The 25785-nt window shown below is 42.7% G+C and overlaps 1 protein-coding gene across 3 annotated transcripts in view; it reads right to left on the reverse strand.

Moving 5' to 3' along the window:
• The window catches only part of ADCY5 (adenylate cyclase 5), a 182300-nt gene extending 156515 nt beyond the window's left edge, over nucleotides 1-25785 (reverse strand). For 2 of the 3 annotated variants that reach the window (XM_028743359.2, XM_028743350.2), the window contains exon 1: nucleotides 22924-25785. In XM_028743359.2, the coding sequence (XP_028599192.2) occupies nucleotides 22924-23928 (1005 nt within the window). In that variant the 5' untranslated portion in view covers nucleotides 23929-25785. The remainder of the gene's footprint in view (nucleotides 1-22923) is intronic. The other variant, XM_077934935.1, reaches the window with a different exon arrangement.

Raw genomic sequence — 25785 nt, forward strand, 5'->3', positions numbered from 1 at the left:
TGGGCAGTTTTCCACTCCTACAAAGAAATCACAACATCTGTTTCACTGTTCACTTCTTAATTTCCCTTTGCCTAGGCACTGTGTTCTCATCCCCTGTGGCTTTGATTATTATTTTATTATACATCTCTGTGATAACAAGGCTCACATCTGCGACCAAGAAATGTTTCCCACACTCACTGGCCTATGGAGACTTTAATCCTAATTAGTCATCTCAGGAGGCTGTCATAAACCACAGCTAAAATCTCATCGAAGCAGCAATGTTTAAAATGGGCAGCTGTGACAATATCAATACAGGTGCAAGAGCAAAGCAAGCAACGCATTTGCCTTGCCATTTTTGCCGCCATTAATTTGTTATTCAGGGACTGACATCTCCTGGCTAGAATGTACTAGGTTCTTGTTTTTTTCTCATGAGAAAGCTGAATAATTCTTACTTTCAAATGTAAAAAGCCATCATACCCATACAACACACTCTCATATAAGCAATTCAGGTACCAGTTTCCTCCAAATGATACAAGAGGTGCACAACATCTCAGGCAATAAGCACTTAAAAATAGAGCCTGAATTTCCACTGACTCGGACACAACATTTACAAATCTTGTCAATGGATTTTTCCTTCAGCAACATGGTTGGTCACACAAATCTCATATTTAATAGCCAAAAGGCAAATGAAAAGCAGAGATAAATGTTTTGCCTATTTTCAGCATGAGATCAGACAGAGTCAGTTTGAAAGGACACAATTCACTTGAAAAAATAATCTAGGGCCAGTCAAAATACCGAGTACTCATTTCTAGCAAATCTGGGCAACTGAGAGTCTCATAGGGAGTTTCAGAGATGGGACTGATCCCTATCAGCACTTCAAGCTGAGTCATACCAATCACTTTGTCTAGTAAACATTCTAAGAGGAAAGCTACACAGATCTCCCTGCCGCAAGGCCCATTTCCACCTAACCTAGAGGGCGGGGCCCAGACTCACCCTGAACAACTAAAAGAGGCTCCCGGGAGGCTGGAGGGAGATTGCTGCTGCCTTGAGTGCTGGAAGGAAGACTATTACTGTATTATTACTATTATTACAGTGGTACCTCGGGTTACATACGCTTCAGGTTACAGACTCCGCTAACCCAGAAATAGTACCTCGGGTTAAGAACTTTGCTTCAGGATGAGAACAGAAATCGTGCTCTGGTGGCGCGGCGGCCCCATTAGCTAAAGTGGTGCTTCAGGTTAAGAACAGTTTCAGGTTAAGAACGGACCTCCGGAACGAATTAAGTACTTAACCCGAGGTACCACTGTATCTCTAAAAAGCTTGCAAAGCTGCCCACCTAGGCTGATTCTGATCATTGCTATCAATGCAGTTGCTATTTAACCTGTGTAGTGGTCTAAGCAGAGATTTAATTACGTGGGGAAGATTGTGTCTGTTGTCCCTGACCACATCATAAACATGTTTTCTCGAAAAATCAAAAGTTGGTCTTATTCTGTAACTGAAAGTTAAGTGAACTGCTTTTTCCTTTGGTTAGAACCACCTCATGAGAAGATCGGACTGGATACCCTACTGTTCAGAATCTTCTGAATGACAGACAGCTCAGCCCTTACATTGCCCTTACATCCCAATCTTCTGGGGAAATAATAAACTCCAAATATTTTACTTTGCATCGGGAATTCTGCAACTGTTTTCAGCAGAGCCCAAAGCAGAAAAGATATATTAAAGGCCACTTTTTCTGTGTAATCCAAGGATATGGAAAACGTAATTTGACTTTAGCAACAGAACGGTATTTATTATGTAAAATTTATATACCGCTTGATTGTAAAAAAAGAAACAAAGGAAGCCATCAAAGCAAAATCAGCATTAACAGTGAGCACCTAGACAGTACAATTAACAGGCATACAGGTCACTTGATTACAGTCTATTGAAGTACAGTGAAATTGTTCTATGTAAATTATAGCAACTATTTCTTAATTCGTTTCTATATGCATAAATTAGCTCATACAAGTTTTATACAAATCTGTGTTTTCCTCTTTTGTCCTTTTTTCAGTGATGTATTTCCTTTGTGTGGTGAGTGTGGCGGGAGAATATCCAGGTGATTTGCACATGAATAACAAAATTCATGAACTCATGAACTTAGCATGTAAATGAAAGTACAGACAAACCTAAGGACTGTATTGGGAAAGCCAAGCAAGACCCAATAAAGCCCAATATGAAGGAATCCCTGAGGCAGGCTCTTATAGGGCCTTGCTCCTTTACACAACGCATCTGTTGTGTAATGAGATGCAATTATTTTCACAGTGCCTAGGTGTCTGTTACACAATTGTATCAACAGTATAATCTTTAGAGACAGATATTAATCACTAATACATGGGAACTGCCTGAAGCCTCGTAAAAAGAGGGAATTCAGAACAGCCTTGTCATTTAAATCTGCTCAATTAAAGGACACAGACAGGAGATAATGGCTGTGGCATCACGTTGTGTTTCCTTCCCATGTCCCATTACTGTGCTATTCTCTCTCCCAATCCTGAAATGGTTGCTTCACTCAGAGTAACTGAATGCATAATATAATGCAGATTGTATTTACTGAACTTAATTTTCTCATCACTCGTATGACAGAGAGGTTAGAGCCCGAATGTGTTATCTCCTGACACACAGCCTACTGCCATTTAGAATTCACAAGAGGGCCCAAGCTAAGCCACAAACTGGGTCAAGGCCTCAATTAGGGAAAGGATAATGAATGATTAAACCCGGAAGGGTATGTATATCTCAAAGTTCTGACAGAAATGATCTCACTGTGCTAACTCCACAATTTGTAGCAGCCTTTCTTGTTTCTCTTAATTGTGGTTGTGCTGGAGGAAAAAATATTTTGATCACTGTACAGGCATACTGCAAACAGTAAGGTCAGATCATCTCAAGCCTGCTGAAACTCAAAACCAACATCCTTTTTGACAGAACTTTAAAGCAAGGATATTCAATTATGTCCTTAAGAGGGCAGATTCCAGAGGAGAAAACAGGCAATTGCTGTTGAAGTTTTTCTCCTCTCAAACTATTTTAACTCTAACAGTTCTTAACCTGAAACTGTTCTTAACCTGAAGCACCACTTTAGATAATGGGGCCTCCTGCTGCTGCCACGCCACCGGAGCACGATTTCTGTTCTCATCCTGAAGCAAAGTTCTTAACCCAAGGTACTATTTCTGGGTTAGCAGAGTCTGTAACCTGAAGCGTATGTAACCAGAGGTACCACTGTATTTTGAAAACCCAATAGCAGCTGCTGATACTGTGTGCATAGTAACATCCTGTAGCAAGGTGGTACAGTTGTACCTCTGGTTACGTACTTAATTCGTTACGGAAGTCCGTTCTTAACCTGAAGCTGTTCTTAACCTGAAGCACCACTTTAGCTAATGATAAAATTTTTGGTTCAACAACAATGTGTTGACATCTTATTCTTTTGTAGCTAGTCTACAATAGGACTGCTATTGCCTCGTTTTGTTTTCTCGATGTGTAGGAAAATGTTTTCCATTTTCAGCAACGTTTAGCTCTCCTTGCAACAACACCCACATTATTTTAATACTGTGCTTTTCAACACCATTCTTTGCCCTTCGCTTCCTTGCCCTTATTTGTCCTCATCTCCCTTTAATCTAATTGGATCTGGCAACTCACAGCAATTTGTCATCTCCCTTTAATCTGATTGGATGTGGGAACCCACAAGATTTTGTCATCTCCCTTTAATCCGACTAGATGTGGGAACCCACAGGATTGTCAATGCTAGCATTATGATTAACATAATTATAAACAACATGACATAATTACTTTTAAAAATACCTGAGTTGCCATAGTCAGATGGAACAAAGTGACACTATTGCAAGGAATAAAGCAGAAAACACAGGAAACCATCAAAAAAGAAAGAACACAGCCAGAAAAGGAGAAGAGTCACTTGCCCAGCTGTGCATTGGGGGGCAGAGGCCTAAGGGGTGTAGGATTTCAGGGTGGATGGTGTAAGTGAAAAGGAAAAAAAGTGTCAGTTTTGCCAGCAGCTTGACAAGCAGAGAAGCAAGGGGCGGAACACAATATGGGCTGACTGGAAGAAGCTGTAACAAAAAGACACACTTCTAAATGCTGTGCTTATGGAGGGGGGCTGGGCCCACTTACAATGTGAATGCTCTGCAATCCCTTCATCTAAGTTTAGGTTGTATGTATGTATAAATAAATAAAGGGACATGGGTGGCGCTGTGGGTTAAACCACAGAGCCTAGGACTTGCCGAACAGAAGGTCAGCGGTTCAAATCCCTGTGACGGGGTGAGCTCCAGTTGCTCAGTCCCTGCTCCTGCCAACCTAGCAGTTCGAAAACACGTCAAAGTGCAAGTAGATAAATAGGTACCGCTCCGGCGGGAAGGTAAATGGCGTTTCCGTACGCTGCTCTGGTTCGCCAGAAGCGGCTTAGTCATGCTGGCCACATGACCCAGAAGCTATACGCCGGCTCCCTCGGCCAATAAAGCGAGATGAGTGCCGCAACTCCAGAGTCGGTCGTGACTGGACCTAATGGTCAGGGGTCCCTTTACCTTTATGTATAAATAAACCATGTATCATAAAGACACCATAGCCTCTGTTGTGCCCCATTATCCCAGGACCAGGAGGTAAAAATCTGGCTTAGAGAAAAGCCAATCAGTCCCTCCTGTGATGGTTTAAATCATAAAGGGGCACTGCCTCTTGTAGTTTAAATTATCCTTTCTGGGTAGGTGGGGGACTTGGTAGAAGCACATCTAAATGCAGGTCTGATCCAAGCCCAATTTTCCTACTTTAAAACCCAGGCTGAAGGGCGGCAAGCATTAAAGCCAGACAACTCCCTTAAGGCTAACTTCCAGCCTAGTCAGTTGAGACACTGCACTTGGCAGACCTCTCTTCTAAGGGAGCAAAATGGTAGCATGAGATGTGCATCCCTCAGCCACAACTACTTTGGGAGGAAGGTGGTGAGGATTGAACACGCCCCATCCATCCCAATACTGCAACTGCAAAGCAAAGATAGGGGGACCTTTACCAAAGAAACTTGGCCCTTCCCTATCTGGACTCTTACCATATCCACAGACAAAGGACTGACTTGTCAAATACAGGGAATTTTATTCCCAGATTTTAAAGAGTTGAGTGCTTTTTGTTGTTGTTGTTTTCTTTAAGTGCAAATTTAATATCGCTGATGAGCAAAAACATACCTAGCTAGCATTCAGGTAAGTAGGTGACTTTATAGAGGAAATTCTAAAAGGAGACCTTGCTTATGCCCTCAGTGGCCATGGAAACAATAAGCATGATCCAGTTTAACACAGATCTGGGGAGAAGTGCCAAAAAAGATTTCTTGGCCATGTAGACAATGTTTCATTGTGTCTCATAGAATGTAGTTTTGTTAAAGGCCTTCACTGTGATCTGCAAGATGGCGTGTACACTCATGAGTATAGATGGACAATACTCACGTATTCTACTAAAGCTATCAACACAACATTAGCATTCAGTAACATGCAGTCCTCTGTAACTCATATCTTAAAATAGCTGCCTGTCCCCGAGAGTATTCCAGAGTTTGTCAACTTAAAAGAGGCAGAATAGGAGGAATACAAATAATAAACAGTGGTACCAATCTTTTCTTAAGGGCACCAGCCAAATGTTAAGGTGACCACACCAGCTCTTTAGAGGCTAGGTCAGAAACAAGTGTGACAAAATTAGAGCTCTAGATGACCCTGCAGAATTCTATGATTCTAAAACATACTTTTCCTGGATATCTAATCCAGCCACAACTTTCCTGCCATTAGGTGAGCCCCACAATGTTTTCGTTTTAAATCACTTCAACAAAACAGCCAGCTTCCTTGAGTAGCAGCAAAACAGATGGCAGCATCACATAAAGTGTTAGGTAAATTAAATTAGTATATTCAAAATAGCTCCCTCCTTTGAGACCCTTCTTCAATTATACTCATTTAGAGATAAGAAGAGACAGGCATTAAGAAACCAGAATACACCTGGGTTGTTTGCACTTGCTTTACTAATTGCCAGACTGGGATAATAAATAGCTCTCAAGTGCACCACAAGAGAAACCTGGAATTACTGTTACCCTATGTAGAAAGTTGAACAAGTGTTGACAGTCCAGTCTCATGATACTGGCATTTCTAATTTTACCAAACAGTTCAGAATGCAGGTCTGGCTGGCTAAACTGTGCTGCAAAACACTGCTGTTCTGCAGGCCAGCTAGAGAGAAATAAGGAAAGAGCAATAGCTCAGTGGTACAGCATACAGGGATCAGCAAACTTTTTCAGCAGGGGGCCGGTCCACTATATTTTGGGGGGCCAGACTATATTTTGGAAAAAACCGCAAACAAATTCCTATGCCCAACAAATAACCCAGAGATGCATTTTAAATAAAAGGACACATTCTACTCATGTAAAAACACACTGATTCCTGGACTGTCCGCAGGCTGGATTTAGAAGGTGATTGGGCCGGATCCGGCCCCTGGGCCTTAGTTTGCCTACCCATGGCATACACTTTGCATGGAAAAGATTACAGGTTCAATCACCTGCATCTCCAGGTAGGGCAGGGGCAGACTCTAATCTAAAACCCGGGAGAGCCACTGCGAGGCAGTGTAGGCAATATTGCACTAGATCAGGGATGTCTAACCAGTCAATCAAGATCGACAGGTCGATCCCCAGATGTCTGCTGTCAATCGCGTGCTCCCTAGCAATTGCTCTCCAAATGCAATGCATTTAATGTCTGCACCCTGGCGTTTTCTCTGTTTGACCTTTTTTTGCAGCAGCAGCAGCAGCAGCAAGATCTGATACGGAAGCTGGCTAAATCGCAGTGTCGCAGTTTTCAGTGAGTGGTTCCCCCCTCCCTTAATTATCATAACTAGTTTTGTCCCCTCCCCCCCAAAAAGGTTAACAACTTTGGTTTTGCTCCCCCTTTCCCACCTCCATGGGTAGATCACTACCAGTGTTTTTATACTGGGAGTAGATCACAGTCTCTTGGGAACTGGACGTGCCTGCACTAGATGAAGCAATCGGTCAACTGATTAAAAACAATATTCAATAGACAGAATGGATACAAACAACCATTTATTAACTACCATAGTGCCTTGCCAAGGAGTGGCAATAAATTTAAGACTCCCCTACTTGCTTAGATTCCACTCTCCACCTGGCAAGATAGTGCCAAGATACTGTCTAAAAAGAATCTCTTACACAAACTAAACCCAAATCTATAACACCCATGCATGAGATGACCCCAATTGATACTTGATATTATTTATATACTCCTAATTATGCAATGATGTAAGTGTGGCATATCAACTTATGTTACATACATTTCTACACACTCACACCCAAATTTTGACTTCACAACAACCTTGTGAAATAGGGAAATAGTGCCTGAATTTGGATCTCCAAAACATGTGTGACACAGCAGAATCAGTCTACACTGCACAGGTTCCCACTGTGGCAGCCTCACATTATGTTTACTAGAAAGTCAAGGTTGATGTTCAAGGGATTCTTCAGTCTTACATTACATTTATGAACTGGATCGTTTTACTTGTCCAGTTCAGCCACATCATTCTGGATAGATCAAAAGCCATATGAATAAGACAGCTTTAACTGTAAGCACACACACACTATGGTGATTTAAGATGTCTTTCTCAGAAAAAAACCAAGGCAACAACATTGTAAGATATATAGATACTAAAGCTAATAAAAAATTAAGTATTTTTAAATCTCATGTGATCGGAGATCATGATCCATTTCAGGGCTCAATACAAGGTGTTGGTACTCACCTATGAAGGCCTACATGGTTTAGGAACAATGTATCTCCAAGGACATCCTCTCCTGAATCAACCTACACATGGACCCAAATCACCTGCCCATGACATCCTCCTCCTCCTATCTAACCTGGAGGGGGCAACCAGGGACTGGACATTTTTTGGGGGGGGACTCTTTGCATTGGGAATTCTTTGCATTGGGAAGCTTGTTCAGCACCTATGCAGTTATCCTTTTGGCACCAGGCAAAGTCCTTTTCCATTATTCCAGGCTTAAGCTTCTTGGTCCCACTTTTAATTGTGGTCCCTGTCATTTTATTTTTTAGATGGCTATTTTATCTGGAAACTGATGTCAAAGGGCAGTACACAAATGTATCCGTCTGTAAACATGTGCTTGAATCTCTTTGCACTTAAGTCAGCAGGATTTTAAAGTGCTGAGCTACAGCTGGATCAGTAAACAAGAGCTACTCGTTAATATTCAGTGTTGATGAATATATTAAAAGGGAGTGCTACAAAGAGTGGGAAGGCCAGAGTCTACCTTCCACACACAACAGCATCACTCTGGAAAAAAGAAAATAACACAGAGGTGGACTTCCCCTTAAAAGCTGCTGCTCATTTAAACATGGAACTCATTATTGCTCTGTCTTCTCACAAAATCCCCAAACCCTGAGGCAAGCTTTGGGCACCTGGGGAGAAATAATGAAACAAGCCGTGTAATATCTCTGACTGCCTGGTTTTGACAGAAGGATTTAATTATAAGCCAGGCAGAGACTACAGGGTGTAAAGGTAGAAACACAAATTAAAGTTCTGACAAATCTAATGCCAGGTCAGAAAGAAGTGCACAGTACAATTATAATCAAGGGCATCTAACCAAATTCACTTTTGTAAACAAAAGAAACCTAACCGATTTTGGCGTACATGATATAATTGCTAAATAAACAACATGGGATTGCTGCTCCAAAGCCATCCAGCAGTCAAGCAGGCAGCAAACACCAGGCAAGGATGGCTTGTACCTTCAAGACATGAGGATGCTAACCTATCCTGCACCAATTTATACCAATTGCATCTTGCCTCAACTTCAACACAGAGCCACTCCTATCTGCTCCATCACAAGGAAACACCTCCCTTTAGCCATAATAGCAAATGTTCATGAGTAGCATGCCTTTGAATACCAGGCATTGTGGGAAGGTGGGAGGTTGCAGAGAGTCTCACTAGAGAAGAAGAAGAGGAGTTTGGATTTGATATCCCGCCTTTCACTCCCTTTAAGGAGTCTCCTTTCCCTTCCTCCCCCACAACAAACACTCTGTGAGGTGAGTGGGGCTGAGAGACTTCAAAGAAGTGTGACTAGCCCAAGGTCACCCAGCAGCTGCATGTGGAGGAGCGGAGACGCGAACCCGGTTTCCCAGATTATGAGACCACCGCTCTTAACCACTACACCACACTGGCTAGAGAAAGACACAGAAAAGGTATTTGAAACAATAAAATGGGTTTACAGTTTAAAAAACAGTTCCATGGCTCATGAGCTTCTCTGCAGTCTTCAGTTTCTGGGAGTGCCCAGGGGAAAGACATGCAATGCCAAGAGGCAGCATCATTGGCCAAAGACATTCTGAACCTGGAAACATGGCAAGAAGGATGTGGCAGGGAGGATGCTGAGGGCCTTGTAGTGTCTTGGAGCCACTACAAGCTGGAAAAAGGGAAGTGGAACCCTCAGTCACCTTGTCTAAAATTAGGATAAAAGCTGCCACCACCAAATTTTCAAAAAAAATTCCTCCCTTCCATAATGGTGGTGCTCCCCCCCCCCCAACCATCACACAAATAACTAAGCAGATTTAGAAAAAGGAAAAAGAATAGTGGGGAGATGAAAGTGATAGGATAAAAACAACAGTGGAAGAGAGAGCAGTATTTTCCTTCATTCCAGCAGCAGCTCCCTAGCCAAGAGGCCTGAGCTGCATCGTAGAGGAGAACGAAGTAGCCAGGGACAGATATGAGAAATTAATCACTCATCCGTAATTCACTCGCTCCTCAGTAACTCAGCACTTCATCATCTCTCTTTTCTAGTAGATCTCAGGGTTCTAAGTAAAAAAAAAAAGTAGGGATCCTGCATTTGCAAGTGTGCCCATCCCTAGTTTAGATATAGCCACCTGAGATGTTTCTCTCGCTTGTTGGATTATTGTATGTAGTCATATTCTGGTGTTGAATAATTATCCATCAAAGATCCCTAGTGCATCCTCTGTCTCCCCCTGCTCCCCACCCCCCACTTAATTGAGGGAATGACTATTAAGCCAGCTGAAGTAGCAGAATACCTCTGTAGATGAAACCATTTTCTCAGTCCTGTAGACATTTCTCTCTTCAATATTTCTGAGAAGTGACTGGTTTCATGGAAGCATAGAGGCTACTCTGGTAGCAGGTTAACAACCTGCTGCTTGCATTATCTGAGAAATACAGAACTACCCAACACTTCAGTCATTTCTGCTTTCCAACTGAGCTATGCTTCTATTTGCTTTAGCAGCACTCTGTTTTATAAGGCAGCGATCTTAGACAAGCAATAGCACAACAGATTATGCAACCTTTGAAATCCCTCCCTTTCCTCCCAGATTACAGTTCTATATTTCTGAGTAGCTTGAAGGTGACAGGAGCCTGATTTTAAAAAAAAAATGTGTTGTCTTCTGGAGTGTTGCAAAAGCTGGATAATAGCCAATTGCATAGTTGTCATCCTGAGATGACAAAGCAAATAGCAATCTAGGAAATGCTTAATCAAAGGAAGAAAGCATGCATATGTAATACATACATGCATACATTAATCCAAAGACGAAGACAAGAAAGCTTATCTCACCTGTCCAGTGCTGGTTCTTTAGGTGTGGCAGCTGAAAAAAACCTGTTACACAAAATTCATGTAACTTTGTCAGAGACTCTTCTCTATCGCTTCCTAGACATGACATCACAGATAGAGAATACTAACAACAGGAAAGATGGAACAAATCATTTGCCCAGCTGCCTTCGTTGGGAACAGGATATCTGTTTTAAATAAGGAATGTTCATTTCCCTCTTCAATTATCACTGTTTTTGTCTCTTCAGACTAATACACTTCAGACTAATACACTGCAAATTTTACATTACAGAGCTGTTCAACACTTCTCTATGACTTCAGGCACTCTTGGAGGTTTCAGAAGTTTGTGGGGTGAGTCAAAGAATTCCCACTGTCTGTTGCAAAAAGAAAGAAGTCATGTGCCAACTAAAAACCATGGCAGACAGATCTGCAAGGGTGACAAAAAATAAAATAAAAATTAAATAGAGGGGGAAATTACTTTAGTAAAAACTGCCTTGCTCCTTGAAGACAATATTGTTACAAAAGTTGGGTGCCACCCCCACTCTCTGCAAGACTCTGTGGGGGTCCAGGCATTCACCCAGGGTCTGTGTACCTTTGGAGAATTGAGACACAGTGAAGAGTGTTGTAGCTTTAAAACAGTATTTTTCCCCCCACCTTCAGTCTGAATGGAGGGAGTCAAGATCTTACAGCATGGCCATTTCAGTGGGGCTTGTCCCCCACAGCAGTGCAACCCTGGAGCAGTGCCGAAGCTACATGCTCTGGCACCGGGGGGCGGAGAGGGGGCGGAGGCGTGGCTGGCATGGCGTGCATCCTGGGGGCATGGCATGCCACCCACAGGGTCGTGGCGTGCTGTTTGCGGGGGCATGGCGCCCAGCACTGTGGGGGGTGCATGGTGCATGTCTGGGTGGCAGCTGCGATGGTACCCCCTCCCTTATGGTGCCGGGGGCAGTGTGCTCCCCGCCCCCCCCCATTCCTCCGCCAGTGCCCTGGAGTCAATGTCATCTCTCTCAGCCAGCCTGCCCAAGATGGATCCCACTCCTACCCCCTTTTCTTCCCAACACACCTTGCTAAAGACTTTCTTTTCCTGACACTTCCAACCCATATCCCATCACCATGGCAGCCTCTGTCTGCCCACACCCAGCCTCTCAGATGGGCCATCAATCCCTTTTGTCATGTTGATGCCTCTATCCCAGGTGAAGTCCTGGACTTGGAAAGAAAACTTAGCCTATACTTTTCCACTGACCTCCAATCTTCCCATCAATACTTCAAATAATCAAAATCCTACAATTATTAATTTCTAGGGTTCAGGGGTGTCCACCCCAAAATCTGTAATTTTAAGAATCACTGGTATTCGGAGCAGAGCATTAAGCTGATATTAATGCACAGGAGTTTGACCAAACTGCGGGAGGCAGTGGAAGACAGGAGTGCCTGGCGTGCTCTGGTCCATGGGGTCAAGAAGAGTCAGACACGACTAAACGACTAAACAACAACAACAATGCACAGGAGAATCCTAGGGGGAAACTATGACAAGATACTCAGGACCCAGATTGCAAGAATTTTAATTTCCCCCCTTCTCCAATGTTTGAACTACAACTCCCATCGGCCCAACCAGCAGGGCCAAAATGGCCATGGATGATGGTGTTTTAGACCAACAACAGCCAAAGGGCCACAGATTCCCATTCCTGCTTTAAGGGAAAAACCCACACCTTAAAAGTTGAGTCTGGGAAGAAAATGGTAACCAATAAAGACAATTTAAGCTTATCATATACTGCCTATTGAAACTTCTACCCAACAATAGATGGGCATGGCATTTTGGATCAGTTAATGTTTCTGGGATTTATTCAGTGGGTAGATCATTGCTTAAATACTGATTTAAGGGGTTCATTAGATTACTGTAAGGTAAGATCTGTCCAAAAATAAAAGCTAAAATAATAGCAAATACTATTTTGGAAAAACCACCAAAGAGAACTAGTAATTTCTGCAATACAGCGCACTGTACAAGCACTGAACTTTTGACTAGTTACTCCAAAACAAACAAAGACAGTGTCACAGGCTGTTTTATTACTACTTCCTCTGAATTACAGCAATAACCTGAAAGACACAGAGTTTACATTAATCTTAAAATGAAAAATAAATGGTCATACGTATTATCAGCACTCAGTCCTGTGGAGCTTGTGACATATTACATTTATTTATATATTTTACCTGCCTTCACTTGAAACGTCAGGGTGGATTACATCATATATTTATAAATAAAGAAATCAGTTATTTATTTAGAGCATTTGTTCCCTGCAAAAAGGCTCCCATACTAGCTTTCATGGTGTCATTTAAAAGAAGGCAGCTCTTGCCCATATCTTACAGTTAACAACAAAAACAAAAAAGCCCCACATCATGCAAGGGAAAGGGAACGGGGGGGGGGGGGGGATCAAACAGGCATCAATTCTTAAACCGTAATAAACCCCACCCATAACTCCTAAACAATATCCATGCACCAGCATTAATCAGCCATTCAACATAAAGAGTTCTCTGTAGACCTGTACATTGCCTTCCCATGTGCATTTTAACGTTTTGCAGAGGATGATGTCTAAAAAGAAGTCTAGAAAAAGATGTGAACCTGCCAGCATGAGTTGTTCTCTTTCCTCCTATAGGGAAAAGATTTGATCTGAATGTTATTATAAACTGACCATGCATGAAGGGGCAGATGAAGAGTACAGTAACGACTTCCTAGATTTTTGGACCTATTTAACAAATAACGTTTGGGAGAGCCCACATTTTTGCTCTCATGATCTTTCATACAACCTTTAGCTGATATTGGATTTCCTCTATGGTTATTTTACTCCCTGTCCCAACAGCACCTTCCCTGAAGTGCGGGGTGGTCCAGCCTTACATAACCAAATGGACTGCAACAGCCTGCTAAGCAAGGCACAGGGTTTTGGGAAGCAGGCCTGAGACTCTGGAAGGTCCTAGAACCCTCTCACCTGCTCCTCAAAGCTGGGAAAGTGCTAACTAGATTTTGGAAAGGACACTGTGAGAGCCCTCAAACCCAGCACTTTGCTTAGCTGGCTTTGGAAAGGCAGCACAAGGGCTGGCGGGGCGGGGGGGGGGGGGGCACCAAGTGTTTCTGAGGGCCACGGAAAGAGGCCTCAAGGGCTGCATCCGGCTCTTGGGTCACATGTTCGATTATCGTGGCTTAGTGTTTTTGGAAGATAGTGGGTCTGTGCTTTTTGCATTTCATCAGGCAAGCTTGTCTGCTTCCAGGAGAGGCCTTAAATAGGCTACAATTAGGCTCACATAGCAACAATATGAGAAAAATGTAGCCTATTTTTTAATTTCTCCCAATCGTCATGGACAAGCCATGACAATTCTGACACCTTGGGTTAATATTTTACAAATTTACAATCTTTTTAAACTCATTACTCACCAAAGATCCCAAGTCTCTCTCAACGTAAAGGGAATATATACAGTCCTCAAGTAACTTTTCCTATCTTGTTTCAATATGCTTTTCTGCCTCTATAATCTAGTGCAGGGATGTCCAACAGGTTTTGGTAGATTGCGGTCTATCGCTGGATCCCTTTCCTTAGAGATGTTAAAATAGATAGAATCCTGCCCTGCCCCCTTGCCCCGTGTTCCATTGCTGCATGATCTGCAGAACAGAAGGAGTTTTTGCAGTGAGGCTGATTGTTTCATCAGTGACAATTAGGTGAGCTCAACAACTTTGCCCCGAAACCCCCCCCCCAAAACACAGGACTTTACTCCCTAAAAATAAAAATAAAAATCTTAACAGCTTTGCCCTGAAACACCCCCCCCCCCAAAAGGGGTAGATCACTGCCAGGTTTTTATTCTGTGAGTAGATCGCTGTCTCATAGGAGTTGGCCATCCCTGATTTAGTGAACATTCTCACTGTTCTTGCTCATAAATTAGAAGTACTGCAGGGAAGGTGTTAAAATGATGTTTGCTTTCTTATATTTCACTTTTCATCTTAAGCAGCTAATAGCTATAGCCTCAATGTAGTAATTTCATCTGTTGTATTATAATCATTTTAATCTAATGCATTGTTTATTTTGAATCCTACTTTCACTGTTTTAAATAGGTATCTACAATATTTCACCACTTGTCCGTTATATTTAGGGGGTACTCTCCTTTTCCTACTCATATTGAAATACTGCCCCTCAATGAGGCCAAACTTAGATTCACAAAATGTTTAGAGAAATGAGTACCCCTGTGTCCCCCCAGGAAAAAAAGCACTGTATTTAAGAAATGCTAAGCTCTCTTAGTTGTGGCTCTGGCTTTTGGTCACTGTCCATATTCCCAATGGAGCAAATTAATACAGACTGAATTTAAAAAATGATTTTTCACAATGCATTGTGGAGAGGCAGGGTCTGAATCATTCCCTTCAGGTTCTGCAGTTGCAGTCAGCAAAAGTAGGGCATCTGTAATGTCCTGGGGAATTGCCGTATATAACTGATGGGCTGCATTTGGCTTGGTGGGTCACAAATCGCACACAAGTGCCTATATGGAAAATATGAAGTCTTGCATTTTTTAAGATTATAAAAAAATGAACTATGAATGTGCAGTTCTAACCATTTGTGAATGTGCAGTTCTAACCATTTATTTTCTCCTTTTTAAAAAAAGGCTTAATTCTTTGAGCATTAGCTGAATGATTCTATAGAATCTCATAATATGCCACTTCTCAATGGATTAACTTGTTCATATACATGCAGAGGCTCATGGCACATTCACACATGTCACCACTTGATGCTGCAGCCATTAAGTGACCAACATTTATACGCACTTTGCAGATGCAGATACAAGACATGACACCACAGAAGACAAGCAGTCCTGTCTCTTGCCTAGATTCTCATGAACTTGTTAACACAGACCAGTTTTAGCACATCATCAGTACTGCAACCAAGAAGTCCAACTGTTTGATAACTGGTCTAGTCTACAATGTTCAAATAAAATCTCCTGCGTTAATTGCATGCCAAGCACAGTTAATGGCAGGCACTCAAGAAACCGTTGTTGAACTGACCAAGGCAAGGGGGAAAAAAACATTCCAGAACTGTTCCAGCTTTATAAAAAGACCCAGACAAGCTGCAAACGATAACAAGTTTAAAGTCACTCCCAATTTACAAAGTAAAATAAGAAGGCAAATTTTACTTGTTAGCTTAACTCATTTAAGCAATGCCCTGATGACCGAAGTGCATATTCCCCAAACAGTTGTACAGTGGTACCTCGGGTTACAGATGCTTTAGGTTACAGACGCTTCAGGTTACAGACTCCACTAGCCCAGAAATAGTACCTCGGGTTAAGAACTTTGCTTCAGGATGAGAACAGAAATTGTGCTTCGGCGGCGTGGCGGCAGTGGGAGGCTCCATTAGCTGAAGTGGTGCTTCAGGTTAAGAACAGTTTCAGGTTAAGAATGGACCTCCGGAACGAATTAAGTTCTTAACCCGAGGTACCACTGTATTGCTTCCCTCCCTCCGCCCTTGGCACTCTTATCCCAGCTACAATTTTCTCTATTACTGCTTGAAGAGCTAACTAAACATAATACAGGTTCGAGAAAAAATAGCCTTGTTTGTGATGCAGCAATAAACCAATTATTAAAGTTTACAGAAAATTGCTAATAAATAATAGACAATAACTTTCTTGCAGCTGAAGTCTGAAAGCTACAATAACTTATTTTTTACTGCTACTACATTTATTTATTATTCCCATGGAACTAAAAAAAACTAGGCACCATGCAAAACATTTTAAAAGGTAACCTCAATCCACAGGCTAACACTTAAATGCAGAAACGGTAAGAAATTGGAAAAATAAGATGTAAAAATGAGAAAAATAGATGCCAAAGAGATCTTAACAGATACGGCTTATGTTTCACTTACTTATGCAAAAAAACAACAACCAGTACCCATCAAGAATGTCCATTTGGACAATGAAGCTCACATGTTTTTGTGTTTGCATGCAAAGCTAAACCAAAGTTTCCTGCGATATGCAGGAATCATTGGGCTTGTGTGTTCCCCGTCCCACACAGCTATAAAGAAGAGATCAGAAGCATATACTTCCATTCTCAATTAACTGTGATTTGGAATTATGTATGAATACAGATAAACTGTAACCAATCTAAACTGTAGATAAACCAAACAAGCCAACTTTGTGCCATGGTTAATAATCATGAATTGTTCAGATAAGGCATAGTTAAAACACGAACTGTAGCTCATGGTCTGAACAAAGTGACAAATGGCAATTATTTGAAAATGGAAATGGCTATACTGGAGGAGGAGGAGGAAGCTCACATGTATAACATTTAACTATGATTTACAGTAATATCTGAACCAATGTCACCCATTCTAGATGTGCCATCTTTTTCAGTGTCAGATTCTGGAATGATCTAGAATGCATTTTACCGTTGCTACGCATCTGGCAGTTTATCAAAAGGTTGGTGGTTTGTGTCCACCCAGGTATGGCAGTGGGCAGTATTCCTGCATTGCAGGAGGTTGGACTAGATGACAGCTGGGGTCCCTCCCAACTCTTTGGTTCTATGATCTGTGCCCTAGTCATCAAATTCAAAGAGCACAAGCTATTCTGTAGTGAGCTTGCAGAAACGAGCTCATTTTATGTGATGGTGAGAATGACATTCATAAGACTTTTGTATCTATAATTGCCCTTTATAAACAGATTTTTAAGATATCATTTATCCATTCAGATATAGAATGATGTTCCCTTTTAAAGACTTGGCAAGTGAACAATGCTTCAGTGTCTCAATTAATTTGGGTCAGTTTTCAGTGAGCATGTTCACTTGGCCGGGGGGGTGGGGGAAGGCTGGGTTCAAAGGACAATATCATTACCAAGTACTGTATTTAAAGAATTAACTTAGCAAAATGCTAACAGAGAGTGAAAGACATGCTAACTGCAAAGGTTAATCAACAGTTGTGAAATAATGAAATTAATATGTTCTAAAGCAGAGGTGGCTAACCTCTCTCAGGGCACCATTAAAGGCTGGCTATTCCTCCACAGATCACATGACAAAAACGTGCATACACTCATGGAGGCACACATTCCGCAGATAGGGGACAGATAAACACTTTGCATACAGAGACACAGAGACATTGCTGGGGATAGCAGAGAAATGCAGCAGAGACACTGTCCTGGGGGAAGAAAACCCAGGTTGCACAACTACAATTTTTGTTTTAAACTATAAAAAAGTTTAGAAGACAAAGATCAGCTATTAAATGTGGTTGTGGGTTTTACTACCGAGCAAGGGATCACAATGAAGAATATGTGTAGACCACCAGATAGAAGGAAGCCCTCATTCCTATCTGATAAAACCACGATCCAATTAAAAAGACAGGCTGCTTGCTTCCTGCAGAAGGATAATCTTGGCTTCTCTGTATTTAACCAGAGACAAATAGGTGATTAACTGACAATATTCAGATGGTCTGCTGAATGCCAACTCTAGAGCTTTTCTTGCCACAGTTAATAGTAGGCAGTAAATTAAGTTCAGTTCAACATTTCTAAAATAAGGCACACCATGACACTTCTATTTCTGTTACATAGCATCACATACTGTCCCTCCCCTCCCTGACACACATCTTTTTAAGACAGGAACTTCAATTCTGGCATGCAGATTGCCAATACAGTGCCCAAGGGCACCAGTGTGCTCACCGGTACTTCTTAAGACACTCACAAAAGTCCTAAGTAATTATTGGTTCAAAAAGCCACAAGAAATGCTTTTCCTGCTCAGTTCCTGTTTGCACTACCTCAGCCTCTTCTGCATTGAATATGCCCCCTTAAACATACCACATTTTATTGGGTGCCTGGATATTGGATGGCCCACCTTGCCATCCATTCTGAACAGCGGAAAGGTGCAAAGAGTTTTTCTCTGTGAGCAGGTGTAACAGTGGCAATATAGATATCCCCCCCACCCTCCCGATGCATAAATGGGGCAACAGATGCTCACAACATACTTTGTCTTTTTCTGCTCTTTTAGGTATGGCAGTCATTTCGTATTATGCCATTTTAGGACTGGCACCCATTGCACTCTCTCAAAAGTCCACATGTGCCCTCTAGCCCAAAAAGGTTGGCAACGTCTGGCCTACAGCATAAAAAGACAATTCAAGTGAGACAAAAACCAGATTTTTGATTCCTAATCAGCAAAAATAGACAGGCAGTAGGAAGTGTCCATGAACCATGGCTGTGTTACTATTAAGGCTATTCTGCAACACTACAATCCAATTAGATCTTACTCAACAAGCAGCACCTTGATGAGATGGTTATCTGGAATGTCAGTTGATGTTTCACTGGAAAGAACAGGCAGCTTCACTCTTTCCCAAAACAGAGACAAGCTTTCTTGGAGGGAGTTGTATGTGTGAATGATGTACCACTTACAGAATGCAAGTGGCACATGTGAACTCACATGCATGCTTCCATCCATTCATGAAGGGACAAGCAGGCTATTATTACACCCATAGTAAAGCTACTCAGCATACTATTGGATCAAATATGTTTAATTAATGCAAGCCTGTAGGGTGAAGAGACACCACATGTAGCTTGTTCTCAGACTTCAAGGTCAGAGAGCGTTAAAATAGAGTATTGTTGTGACACAGCTGTTGTTAAAAGGTCTAAACAGCTGGGAGCCTAGCTTGGATCAGAGAATAATTATAAAACAAAGACACATGATGGTGCAGCTGTTTGAAAACTATTATCAGGACTCTGCTGGAAAAGAAAAAGGGCTAGAATAAAAATGCAATGGGCGGGGAAGCAGCAAAAGTACAGTTGCTATGACTCTCTAACTACACCTTATTCTAGGTCACCAACGGCTAATATTAGGTTAATGTTAATTCCTATATCGCACAAAAAAAGCATATGGCCATAACACAGAAACTTATATGCAAGCAAGTAGTGCCTTCATATTTTGCTTTTGCCCTGGAATAGAGTGATGTTTGTGGTGCATTTTAATTTTCAGTGAACTATATATATTGGCACCATCCTTTAAGATGCATGCCTAGATACTTCAGCGCTGCACCAAAAATAATCTTGCCATAAAAAGAACTAATAGTACAAGAGCCTGTTAAGCTTTGAATCTGCCTCATACACATTAACATGGAATACAATCCAGTCATATTCAAAAATAGACCCATAGAAATTAATGGCCATGACTAACTTAGGACCATTCATGTAAATAGGGTTGATTACCACCCATTGTATTCCAGTAGAATTCTGTAGAGCAGCAAACAATGAAAAGGTAGAAAAAGATGAAATGTTTAGTGCTGCCACTGAGCTTTCACCTAAAGTGAACTTTGATGTGAACTTGGAGACTCTTCCTGAAGTAAAAACATGCAAGGAATTTTGAAGAAAGAAAGAAAAAAAGAGTTATGATAAAGACTAATGAATCTTGTCAGAGTTTCCCTCCTTATATTTATGTTATTACAATGACACACTAGATTCTTGGGGACATGGTAGATTTAGATAATAAAGCAAGAGTGAAGAATAAAATGCTTGATGCAAATGTTTCTAACTTTAGAGATCTTTATAAATGTTGTATAATCACAGGATCTTAAAAGAAGGGGCACACACACCTACCTGTTCTTGATATAACCATTGATTCAAATAAAGCCACAGCTATTAGCCACTCACAGTGCAATCCTATGCATGTCTTCCCATTGATTTCAACGGGCCTTACCGTGTGAAAAGGATTGCAGCATCAGCCATTAGTTTCACTACTGATCAATAGCAATATAACCCCTCAACAAGCAACTTATCAATAAGGATTTCATTAGGAAAGAATGAAATGAAAACCAAAAATAGCAGCAGCTGAAAGGCATGAAAATAATTTGATTTACTTGGCTTTTATCCATCGCCACACTTTTTAAAATCCACAAACCAGAAAGAAAACGAAAGGAAATGTATGCATCAGTGGGGCAGTGTCAAAGAAAAATTAGATTTCCATGGTAACAAGCTACAGCCTAGGTAACAAAAATGCCTGCTAACAGTTGTGAGGCAGTTCCCGATATGGATTTTTTAGTATCAGATGGCTCTAAATATAAGCTCTTGCCTACAGCCTTAACGCACAATAGATATCATTACAAACCTTTTTTGTGTGTGGAAAAAATCGACTTAGATTTGAAGACCTGTTCCATAGCATGAACCTAAATAAAAACCTAATAAAAAGTTCACTAAATTATAGCACAGATGGCTCACATTTTCATAGTTAGAAGCTGCAGGTTATTGCTGGCTAGCAACACTTATTTTTTACACAGCAAGTTTCAGGCATTTCACATACTTCACATACACTGGGCAGGTTCACAGGTAACATCAAAATACAGTATGCCATTTAAAAGGTCAGTCTTGGCTTGCACAGTCCCTTGTCCCTTCTCTTTATGCAGTGGCATAGCAACCCCAGTTGGGGAGCCGCCACCATTTCTGAGCTTTTTTTTTGAACAAATCACCAAAACTTCCATACCTGATGTTTTGAGGGATGGGCAGTGGCTTTGCCCCCCTGCAACGCCTGAGACACCCACCAAAGGCCATGTCTCCCTACAGCCCCACCCCCGTGCTGCCCAGCGATCCCCCTGAGCCCCTCCTTTCCTTCACTACTGCTTTATTCATTTAGATAAACTTATTTTTGTCCTATTCAGAACAGTTCGCCATTACATCCATCAGACTATGGTTTCTTACTCTGGTTCAGAAGGTCACCATAGTTTACCACTTTATATGTTAGTACGAACTATGTTTGTACTAAATGGGGAAGTAAATAAATGAGAGCCAATTATCCAGGAACTTTACAACAATCCTATGAGGTAGTCCAGTATTATAATTCTTATATTGCTGATGGGTGAGGGCCACAGCTGTGAGATTTAGCAGCTTGTTTAAAGTTCCATAATGAGTTCATAACTGAGGTGAGATTTGAACCAAGGATTTGATGGCTTGCAGCTGCTGCTTTTAGCTATGAGCTTGTAAGAAATCTGGATGTGCCTGTTCAATGTCCATGAATAATAGGTATGGGAAGATTTTACATGTTCTCTTTAGGTGATGGAGGCAAAATAAAACAATCCCAAATTGCTTAAGCCAGCAATTCCTAAAGTAATGGATATATAAACACACAGCACATGTCTTCATTGGGTTCCTCATACAATGTAGCACAAGGGACTTCCAATTTTCTACCCAAAGAGATTCTCCCCCCCTTCCCCATGGATGGTTCTTACCAAAGTATTTATAAACCAGTTACTTTATCTATACAATTGTGGTTGAATGCTAATCAATCATAGGTGAATGAATACTTTGCAAATAAAGCAGTATTCAGCAAAATATAATCTAGTCATGTTTAAGGAGAAATTTCTCACAGGATACTTTGAAATTTTTTGCACCCAAGGCAGTAAATATGTATGCAGGTCCAGGTATGCAGATTTCAAATGTTACCTCCTCAGGACATAAAGAGCTATGTACAATGCATCCAACCAATGTATTACTGAGTATTTTAAATATTAACTCACATGTCCTTTTGTAGTTGTGTGTGGAGAGTCAATACTGCAACAGGGTAATCTTAACACCTGCTTCCTAACTTTATGAAGTGAATGCCTACCCATCAGAACAGCACACAACTTTTAAAGTGAAAATAGTATTCTTAAAGCTACAAGCAACCCACATGTGCACACGCACTTCCACACAGAAACTGCTATTTTTACTAAACAGAAAGACAACTCTGGGGTACTTGGTTGCTGAAAAAAATAATTCTGAAGCTTTGGTATGCAGAATATTTAAACAGAAGTTTTTCTTTCTTTCCCAAGCACTGCAGAGGCAGGAATTTCAGGTTCAATGCAAAAATGCATTATCCAAAAAATGCTATTTCTGACAATGGTGCATTGCAATGTAATTTTTTTGACTCTATACCACCCATAGTAAATAGTAAGGATACCTTCCCATGCCGCTTTAATTGCTAAAAAGCAGATAAGTAGCTAGACTATTCTAATCTATATCTTCAGCAATAAGAAGCTAAATTTTGCAGCAAGTTAGGAAATCCTTATTTCTACTTCTCTGTGATTTCTAGTGAAATCAGTCCTGAATTTCAGGCACATAACAGTAAACATATTTTTAACATTTGTATTTTCAAGGCAAACAATATCATTCAGTGTGAAGCCATGAAAAACACTGGGAATGAAACTCAGGTGATTACAGGGATCGTCATCATTAATAACTGCTTCACACTTCAGGGCAATCAATAAATCAAATCCCCACAATAATAGCTGGTAGCTGCATAATTCCTGGGAAAACAACTATTTCTCAAACTGAACCAAGTCCAAATTTGTACTAGCAACCAGAAGCTGTGAAAGCATCCAAAAACCCAGCCTTACCTGTTTCAATAAGAACTTGTCTTCTGCATTGACTTTGAGAGAAATGGCCAGATGGATGGCAGACAGCACCACACCACTGATGACCGCAGCCCTCATCCTGACTGGCAGCAAGGTGTAGATGCTGTAGATGAAAAAGATAGTCCACCAGATGCCCTCCGAGGCACTTCGGGGCTGCATCAGCAAGCAGCCAACCACTTGAACGGCCAACACCACCAGAATGACAGAGTAGCACATGAGCCACATGTGGTCCTGGTGGAAATCATTGCGATTGCAGATGGCACCCAGAGCCACCATAAGCAGGATGGCCAAGGACAGCACCACCACATAGGGCACTTGGTAGTAGCCGTGAACGGTGTGGAAGAGCAGCATGACCAGGCACACTAAAACCAACACTGCCATCAGCATGGTCAGGCTGCTCTGATTAAGACGGAAAAAGTAGCGCTGGTAGAGGTGCTCCAGTTTCTCCGACTGAAACTTTTTCGACCTGAAGATCTGCAGCAAGCTACCACAGCAGCTGCCCATGGAGAAGACCATCTCAGACCGCCCTTCGCCATCCAGTTCTTCCTCCTCCTCCAACTCATCAATCTTGGCTTTGATCCGCTTCTCCTCTAGCCCCAGTTCCACACAGCGTGGATGCACCTCACCCTGCTCCACACCATAGCGTCTAGGACTCATGGCAAGCGATGGATCTCCTGCACGGCGAGAGTGCTGGCTCTTGTCAACCCCATGATCCTGCCAGGCAGACTTGGACCTGAAGCTCATCATCCTGCAGCCACTCACCCCGTGGTTCCTGCTGCTCGGTGACTCGTAGTCTTCATCACTTCTCCACCTGCTTTCCATACGGGAAGCTTTTTTTACTGAGGCCCTGGTAGAAAGAGGATAGGAATAGCCATTGGCTCTGGAGTCAGCCTCTCCCCAGGCAGAACGATGCTGTTCCGCACCTCCACCCCTGGGCACAGCAGAAGCTGCAAACCCCGGAGGGCTCACACTGTTGGAGCGGGACATGCCCTGCCAAGGCAGAAGAGAAGGGGGAGGGATTGTGGGGGCAAGTTATAAAGAAGTAGGAGGGAGAGAAATAAAATCACAAGGAATTCCACTCATAGCAAGGAAGAACCAACACTTCTGAGCAGTTTCTCTCACCCTATGGTGGAAGGTGCAGCAGAGGAAAGACATGTGTGTGTGTGTGAGTCCTGGCCGAGTCCAAATAAAACAAAGTTCTCAGTGATAAAGGAATTCAAACCCTTAAGGTGACTGGTTCGCCAGCCAGTTGAATTCCCCTTCCCTCCAGAGGCTGCTGGGAATAGAAAAAAAAAATTCAACCAGAATTTAAAGAGATCCACTGAGAGCTGGGAGGCAAGTTCCCCTACCTATGGAACTCTGGTGAGGATTCCCACTCTGTCATTTTCACAAGTCCCCAGTGCTTTGGCCATTTGTTGAAACACGACTTCCATGCATAGAAAAGCAAATGTGATGGAGGCAGCTGGGGTTTTGTTTTCTCCCGCACCTTAAGCAAAGACCACCTTCCAGTCGAAATGCATCATCAGGGAAAAAGCCACCACGATAATTCCTCTCTCAGTGTGAGGTCAAGGCGATCCTGCCGCCGCAAAAGGGACCTGCTGGTCAGAAAGGTCCTAAAGAGGCTGCATATTTCAGTCGCTGATAACGCTCTCCAGGAAGCGGAGCAAAACGACCCAGTACCGTCATTCTTAATTTTGCCCCGCGGGCAACTGCTTATTTGTTGGTCATCTAGAGAGGTGGTGCAGAGGGCAGCCACAGCAGCAGCGCTGGAGGCGTTGGGAAGCCGGCTGGGTCATTGTTTGATCCCTCCTATTTAAGGAAGGTGGCCCTACAAATTGGCTTGGAGAACCACAAGCAAGCAAGCCTCCCAGACACCCCTCTTTCCCGGCTCTTCCTTCTCAAGGCGAACACGACATTGCTGCAATGGGGAAGGAATGGCATACAGCAGCAGCCCTCGAAGCCTTGAGTTAAATGTATTTATTGCAAGCTCTCGACTCAAATCGGAGACTGGAGTGCCGGAGGCATCATCCTTTTCCCTGCTCGAATGAACCAAATGGGTGGGATTGCTGAGGCTGCTGGGACGGCAGTGCTGCTTGCCCTTGGGATGGCACATGGGAGGGGGGGAAATGTATAAAAATAAACAAGATCTACAGGGTGATTCAAATCAAGGACGGCGGGGAAGAGGTGGGGGAGGGGAAGAAGAGGCGCAGGTGGGTGATCAGAAGAGGAGAGATTCCTGCGTCTATATCATCTCTCCAGCGAACAGATCCATGGAGGGAGTCCTCCGCCAAAAAGCCGACGTTGCACTGCTGCCTCCGTGCGAGGATGCGCTGTCTCCACTGCAGGGGCCAGCAACAAGCAGCACGGCTCGCTCTCCCGCCGAAGCAGCGATGCAAAATACAAAAACAAAGCGGGTGGGGGGAATCCCACAGCACCACACAAATTTTTCCACAACGAGGGGAGGGGATGGAAAAAGACCCGCCGAGGCTGACTCCGTACTGCTTATGCACACTCCACCAGCCTCCTCCTCCTCCTGCTGCTGCTGCTTCTACTGGGTCTCAATGTATCGGCGTGCGGTGTGGAGGGCTAGGGAGGGAGCAGCCTTCTGTGCCCCTTGCAGCCAGCCAGAAGAGTGGTCCTCATCTCATTGCAAAGAGAAACGGCACCTCCCGCGAAGAGCCGCCGCCGCCTCGGCCTCTCCTAGCAGATAACAGGACCGGCTCCCCTCAGCGAAGCTGCAGCGGCGGCGGCTGCCTCACCCGGCCCGGCGCGCGCTCGCTGCCTCACACGCTCCTCTTCGCAGGAGAGAGGCAACCCGCCCCTTTCAAAACCAGGCTTTGTACG

The sequence above is a fragment of the Podarcis muralis genome, chromosome 1 (assembly GCF_964188315.1).
Source record: "Podarcis muralis chromosome 1, rPodMur119.hap1.1, whole genome shotgun sequence".
NCBI classification, from domain to species: domain Eukaryota; kingdom Metazoa; phylum Chordata; class Lepidosauria; order Squamata; family Lacertidae; genus Podarcis; species Podarcis muralis.